The 7,842-nt window shown below is 45.7% G+C and overlaps 1 protein-coding gene across 1 annotated transcript in view; it reads right to left on the bottom strand.

Annotated features, from left to right (window-relative positions):
* The window catches only part of IL22RA2 (interleukin 22 receptor, alpha 2), a 30,586-nt gene that overhangs the window by 17,849 nt on the left and 4,895 nt on the right, over window positions 1-7,842 (bottom strand). The window contains exon 2 of the mRNA XM_011978424.1: window positions 959-1,084. Within this exon, the coding sequence (XP_011833814.1) occupies window positions 959-1,019 (61 nt within the window). The 5' untranslated portion in view covers window positions 1,020-1,084. The remainder of the gene's footprint in view (window positions 1-958; window positions 1,085-7,842) is intronic.

The raw sequence follows: 7,842 nt of genomic DNA, 5'->3' as shown, positions 1-7,842 counted from the left end.
CATTCTACAGATGAGGAAGCTGAGGCTTTAAAAAGTTGCATCTCATACTCAAGGTTACAGGCTTGGTGAGATGCAGAGCCAGGAACATTTTGGTAGCATTTGAATTCCTGCCATATTTTGCTAAATGTGCCCTTGCTGTTACCAAGGACCAGAGTCTTCTCAAATCCAAACATTTCTGCAAGATTAAGGCTTGAATTGCTTTTATGTATAAGTCACTAGACAACTGGCAAGTTACTTGAATCACTTACACTGAGAGGTACCCATCTGTAAACTTGGATTCTTACAGGCTTGCTCAGAAGTATGCAGTGGTGATAAGATGCTCTACACTCCTGCAGTGTCTTCCACGAATACCAGAAACAAATTCTCACCTGCTGTTTGTGGTCCCTATCCTGTGCCAGGCACTTCTCTAAGCATTTGGCATATATTAACCTATTTAATCTTCACAGTGACCTAGAATCCCCATTCAACTAATGAGGAAATTGAGGCAGTTAAGTAAAGTCCCCAAGTTTTCCTACATGGTAAATGGCAGATCTGAAATCCAGACTATGACAGTTTGGCTTAGGAGCCTGTGCTGGTAACCACCAGGATATGGTGTTCCTTCAAGGTAAAAGACATTCTAAGGTGAATAAGAGCCAGAGAGAAAGAGAGGGAGAGAGAGAGGAAGGGAGGGAGGGAGGGAGGGAGGGGGAGAGAGAGAGAGAGATGGATGTGCATTTGTTCTGTATGAAGTCTCTGCACCCTCTAGAGAGCCTTTTCTTTAGTGGGTACTCATTAAGTGTATGTGGGGTTGTTCAAGTTGCAGATAGACACTAACCCCATGCCTGCTCTGGTCATTTAGTGACATCAAAAGCTGCAGTCTTTATAAAGTCCAAAAAAGCACCAGTGCTATTTCTAACAGATCCTTGATTGGACTCAGATGACAAAGCTATGAGCAATTAAAAAGAAACAAAACACTTACCTGCTACACCAGTAAGGAAGAAACTGATGAGGAAGCCTAGAAAGCAATGTTTAGGCATCATGGTTGCAAGTGTGACTGTTCAGGCAACCAGTGTTCCCTTTAACCAGCTCAGGACCAAAGAGGAAACTAAAATCCACAGACAGACTATCACTCCTGGGTTTAAGGCAGATGGTTCCTTGAAGCAACTACAGTTTTATTTCGATACGACATTATATTATTTTATTTTAGGCAAATTATGAAAGTATAAAAATCACTTCAAAAAGCATTTGCTGCCACTTTTATGTGGAAGCTTGTTTTTATTGGGAAGCTCGTTTTTTGTTGGGGCTTCGTTAGCTGTGGAAAGGCAAAACACTGAGGATGGGCAGACCCAAAGGGCAGGGCAGTGCAGGGATTGTGCAAGTGGCAAGCAGGTGAGTGAATGAAACGACTTGTGGGGCCTTAAGGGAATCTGGCCCCAGGAGGCGGAGAGGCTGCCAAAGACTAGGACTTGGCAGCCAGGGTGATTTTGAGTAATATGCTTGGCAGTTGCAGCTATCGGGCCCACTGGTAGTGGTTCAAAGCAAGAGGTGTCTCTCGTTGATTCACTCTTTTCCTTCCGTTTTGGTAGCTCCCCAATTAATCTCCCTGCTATGCCCCATACCCTCCCGCTGCCTCTAGCTCTCCACAGGGCTCCCTGCCATACTCCTCAGCCTCCTCCACTCCATAGTGGTCCTGGGCTCCGTTTAGCTAATGCCTATTCCTCTTCCATTTTCACATGCAGTCTCCAGTGAGCTGGAAAAAGATTTTGAGCCCGTCAAACTGCATGATTCCTTTAAAAGATGAATGGGGAAGACACTCCTTTTGAGCTACATTAGATCTTTTTCACATTGTCTTTCAAATCTGATTGAACCAGCTCATCTGTTCTCTATGATTCATTATATCATTCTTCTTACCATTTTTTTTTTACTACATGTGTTTAGAGGTACTAAAATTATACATGAAAGAACAAAAAAGTCATGTTCCATAGTGAGCGAGTCTGTGCAAACCTACCCTTAAAGTCCAAGGAAGCTGCGAGGCCAAAGAGAAAGGCTGACATATCCAGTTTCTCAGAAAGAAGCATTTAATAGGGACTTATGAACAGAGCCATATGTGTGTCCTGGACAGTGGCAAGACAAGATGGTGGACCCTCATGCCATTGCCCTGTAGACCTGAAGAAGGAATTAAGGAAATCAACTATAACCTAATAGTGGTAGTAATAGAAATGTTAAAATCCTCTTAAAGTTACTGCAAAGTGTGACCCCCCCCTCCACTGTTACACTGAAGTTAAAAGGGAATATTAACAGCCTATCTTCTCTCCATGAACAATGGACCTTATCTATACTCCCCAACTCCACATTCCTCAAAGTTTATTACAGGCCCAGCAAGTTCCTGCACGACTGCAGGGTCACAAGACCGATAAGTTTCGGTTGCAAGACATGTCTTTCTCAAAACGTAAGAAATGTTGTAATGCTGCCTTTGTTTCTTGCTTCTGTAACTCACTTCCCACCTCATGTAGTTCCCATCTTAAGATGTTTAAAAGTAGGAAAAGCTCTTTGTTCATGGCTCAGACTTTCTGGACGTATGTCCTACTGAACCGGTGATCACCTTCATAAACTCTCCTGAACCTTTTTCGGTCTCTCCAGTCTTTGATTGTCCCACAACATTTCTGGGGGCCAGTCCAGGATTAGAGATGGCAGATTTTCTGTCTCCTTTGCCTGTGGGCTAGAGTCCCAGGACGTGGGAGATCTGGGGTCCTTGGTCCTGCTGGGAGAGTTTTAGCCCAAAAGGAGAACAGCCGTTCCACATTCCGGAGCCTTCCCCCGACGGCACAACTGGAACCAGTGGAAAGGGTTGCAGGACAGTCACAGGAACAGTGTGCAGACATATGAACCACGGTAAGGTTTGGGCCCTAAGGCAAGACCTGTCCCATAAGGATGGAAGGGGAGCCTGGTCACCTCCCAGGGCATGACAACTAGTCCAATCCAAGGGGGTTGGAACAATGGGAGAGGCCCATTGATTCAGATGAAACTCACACTCTAACTGACACCAGACGCAGGTGGGGCTTGTGAGTCGGTCAGAAAGGAAAATCATTTTGGGGATGGGGGAGGTGTGTGAAAGTGTGTGAAAGATGGTCTTAGGAGAGACCAAGGCAGGGTTGATGTGGGGAGGCACAGATCTCTTAGTGTGGACTGTGTGCTCCGAGGTGAGTGTGGGAAAAACCAGACCTAGGACACTGCATACGGCCCATAGGACCAGCTCCACGGCTGCAGGTAGCTGTGACAGGAATTAAGGCATGCTCCTGGCTAAGCAGTGTCCGAACCTCCTATAATAGGACCCGGTCTGGGGGATCCAAGAGTGAAAGTGAGAGTGAAAGCACGTCGTGAGGGAGGAAATGGGAGGAAAAGCGTCAAAGCCTACTCCGCTGGAGTGCATGCTGAAAAACTTGAAAAAAAGATTTTAATGGTGATTATGGGGTTAAGCTAACTCCACAGAAACTGAGAATCTTTTTTGAGATAAAACAGCCATATTTTAACGTAGGGTGGCCAGCCAAGGGGACAATAGACAGGGAGATAACTGGCTGAGTGTTTCAGGTGGTTACCAGGCTTGGAGAACAGCCTGGGCACCTGGATCAGTTTCCATATATTGACTCCTGGCTAAATGTAGTTCAGACCCGCCCTAAGTGGCTGCAGGCCTGCTTTGAGACCTACTGTAAGACTCTAATGGCCAAGACAAAACCAGAAACAATAGAAAGAAGCTGCAAGGCATCAGGAAAAGAAAAGGAGTCACAGGAAAAGCAAAAACAAAACAAAACAAAAAACAAAACAAAACACCTGTCCTACAGGCCCCACCTGAAGAGTTAGAAATTCCACCGCACTATGCACCAATTTATCCTCCCTTGGCCCCTGGCAAGGCTTAGATAGGAGGCTGCCCTGGCTACCTCCGGAGACTCAGACTCAGAAGGAAGCACCCCTCAGGCAACACCATGCAGAGAAGAGCCAGAGCCCTTGCCTGAAAAGCCAGGGGAGGAACTCCAGGGGGATAAGGTCAGCTGCCTTAGGTCAGTTCGCGTGCAAGCAATGCAGATGCCACTCTGAGAAACCTGGGGACAAATTTATTTGAATGCACAGAATGAAGTCCAAGGGGGAGAACAGCTCTTCATTTATCAGTCCTTCTCTACTACTGATCTCTTAAATTGGAGACAACATACTCCCTCCTATACAGAGAAGTCTCAGGCTCTTATAGATCTAATGCAGTCCATTTTCCTAACTCACAATCCTACCTGGGCTGATTGCAAACAACTTCTTCTGTCATTATTTAATATGGAAGAGCACTGTAGAGTTATACAAGCCACTCTCCAGTGGCTGGAGAACAATGTACCCACAGGCACAAGAGATATCAGGCAGAATGTACAACAAGCACTCCAGATAGAGGCTGATGCAGGCTGGGACCCTAACCAGGCTCAAGGGCTACAAAGTTCGCTGCGGTATCAAGAGGCACCCCTAAATGGAATAAAGGCTGGAGGGAAAAAGTCCACCAACATCAGAAAGCTCTCACAGGTCTGCCAGAAGCCAGATAAAAGTCCCAGTGAATTTTATGAGAGGCTCTGCGAGGCTTACCAGCTTTACATGCCACTTGACCAAGAGGCTGCGGGTAATCAGTGTATGGTTAATGTGGCATTTGTAAGTCAGGCACAAGAAGACATAAAGCAAAAGCTTCAGAAGTTAGAAGGGTTTGAAGGCATGAATATTACGCAACTTATCTAGGTGGCTACTAAGGTGTTTGTAAATCAGAATGAGGAGGCCAAGAGAAAAGCTAGATGCAGAACTAAGGAAAAGGCAGACTTGCTGGCGGCGGCCTTAGTTGGAAGAGAAACTTGTTTTGTGAGAGGATGTGGTCATGGTTGCGGTCATGATAAAGGACAAACTAGGCAAAACCAGGAAGCTAAGCCAGGACAAGAGGGCAGACCTAGGCTTGAGAGAGATCAACGTGTGAGATGCAAGCAGATGGGACACTAGAAGAATGAATGCCAAATTGTCCAGTGCCCTTGTTAGGAAGAGACTTGCTCCAGAAATTGCAAGCACAAATCTCCTTTGCACCAGAAGGGGACATGACTCTAAATCTAGGTCAAAGAAAAGCCATGATAATGACCGTTACTGTCCCAACAACAGAGGAATGGTAATAATTTGGGTGCCCCAAACAGTTGTGACCCTGATGGAGCAGAAGGGGCATCGCTGGCTTTCTAACCCTAGGATGTTAAGATATCAAGGACTTTTGTGTAAAAACCCCGACATAACCTTGGAGACTGTGAATACTGTAAATCCAGCCACACTGCTGCCAATAGAATGGGCGGAGCACGGAAAGCCCCCATTGTGTGACCCAGGGTATCACTGTTGTGTGGAAACTGTGGATGAGGTTTTCTCAAGCTGAAAAGGCTTAAAGGACTAGCCCTTAAAAGACCCATATGTTAAATAGTTTACTGATGGAAGCAGCTTCATATCTAAAGGTGTCAGATGGGCTGGATATGCAATGGCAACACTGACTTCAGTAGCCGAAGCCTGCCCTCTGCCGGTTGGAACTTTGGCCCAAAGAGCTGAGCTAATAGCTCTTACTAGGGTGTTGCTTTTGGCCAAAGGAAAATCAGTAAACATCTATACTGACTCAAGGTATGCCTTTGCCACTTTGCATGCCCATGGAGCCATATATAAGGAAAGAGGATTGTTAACTACTGAAAGAAAGGAAATAAAAAATAAAAAGTAAGTAGAGCAGCTCTTAGAAGCCGTATGGGCTCCAAAAGAAGTAGCCGTCATCAATTGCAAAGGGCATCAAACAGGAGGAGGTGACAAGGCTAGGGGAAACAGAAAGGCGGACAGAGAAGCCAAAAGAGTTGCAATGACAGAGGTAACTAAGAAGGAAGAGGAAACCTTTGCCATGCCCTTATTGGAGCTTCCCCTTAAGGAACCCCCTAACTACTCCTCTAATGAAAAGGCTTGGTTTGAGCAGGAAAGTGGAAGTTACCAGAAAGGAAGTTGGTGGAAGTTCTCAAACAGGAGGCTCACCAGCCATCCCAGAAGCAATAGCCCCCGGTTCATAAAACAGTTTCATCAAGGAACACATATGGGAAAAACTGCGTTAGAGACTCTTGTAGGATGGCATTTCTATTGCTGCACCTAACCGCCATCACTGGAGCCATTTGTGAGTAACGTTTAACTTGTGCCCCCAACAATCCATAGCAGGGGCCAACATGGCCCTCAGGGATTCTGGAAACTGGAGCTACACCCTGTGAAAACCTGCATGTGAACTTTACTGAGCTGCCTCAGGCCGGAGGCTACCGGTACATGCTAGTGTTTGTCTGCACTTTCCCAGGTTGGGTCGAGGGATTTCCCATCAGGACAAAGAAAGCTCAGGAAGTAACTAGAATCTTACTAAAGGACATTATTCCTAGATTCGGACTGCCTCTAACTTTAGGATCAGACAATGGCCCAGCATTTGTCGCAGAAATAATACAACAGCTAACGCAGAGGTTAAAAATCAAATGAAAACTGCATACAGCTTATCACCCACAGAGTTCTGGAAAGTTGAAAGAATAAACTGGACACTCAAACAGCTTTTTAAAAAGTTCTACCATGAAACTCATCTAAGGTGGGACCAGGTGCTGCCCATTGTCCTTCTCTGAGTCAGGTGCACTCCTACTAAATTAACTGGGTATTCACCCTGTAAGATAGTGTTTGGCCGACACCCCCATCATTACTCAGATAAAAGGAGATTTTAAAAATTGGGAAATTAACCTTAAGAAGGCAAATGCAAGCCTTAGGTGAGGCCATGCAGGAAATACAGGGTGAGTAAGAGAAAGAACACCTGTTAGCCTCACAGATGCAGTACATCCCTTCCAACCTGGAGACTCTGTCTGGGTCAAACGATGGGAACCCAACCACTTTAGAGCCTTTATGGGATGGCCCCCATATTGTGATCTTGTCTACCCCCACTGCTGTTAGAGTTGCAAGTATCACACCTTGGGTTCATCACAGCCGGCTGAAACTAGCAACAGCCACCGCCCAGGACCAGTGGATCAGTCAGCAAAACCCAGACCACCCGACATGGTTGATCCTGTGGTGAAATCAAGCCACTGCTGACAAGGACAACTGCCCTGCTCCGACCACACCGGAGGCTGGTCAGTCCACGCACGACTGAAGCTTGAGGAAACATTGAGCCCTGCTCTAGTCACACAAATGGAGGCTGACTAGTCTATGCATGGCTGAAGCCTGAGGAAGTCAATGATACATAAGTAAATGTGGCTTAAATTTACAAACATAGTTACACTCTTACTTGTAGTAATTATTTTGCTGTCCTGTTATTTCTGCAAATGCTGCCAAGCTTGTTGCCTAGAAAAGTGCCCATGCATAGTGTAAGTTTAATCATATTAGTAATACTGAAGCCACTGACTCTTTCATCTATGGTTATGAAAGGGGACCAGGATGACCGTCATCACTGTATGATAGATGCCTGGTCCGGAAAAGGTGTGACTAAAACTCTGTTATACCAGACCTACTGTGAGTGTACAGGGACTCATACAAGAACTTGTGTTTATAACCAGACTAGTTATTCGGTCTGTGATCCTGGAAACGGGCAGCCCCAAGTATGTTGTGACCCAGAGTTCTTGCTCTATGACTTCTTCTTTAAAGTCCAAATTGGTCAGTCCCTAATGCCCCTAAGACCCGGTGAATTCCTGCATGGCTGCAGGGTCACAAGAGTGATAAGTTTAGGTTGCAAGACATTTCTTTCTCAAAATGTAAGAAATGTTGTAATGCTGCCTTTGTTTCTTGCTTCTGTAGCTCGCTTCCCACCTCACGTGGTTCCCACCTTAAGAT

Source organism: Mandrillus leucophaeus, unplaced genomic scaffold (genome assembly GCF_000951045.1).
Source record: "Mandrillus leucophaeus isolate KB7577 unplaced genomic scaffold, Mleu.le_1.0 Scaffold194, whole genome shotgun sequence".
Lineage (NCBI taxonomy): Eukaryota > Metazoa > Chordata > Mammalia > Primates > Cercopithecidae > Mandrillus > Mandrillus leucophaeus.
Note: the sequence above shows the minus strand (reverse complement) of the source record. Positions and strands in the feature narration are given on the sequence as shown.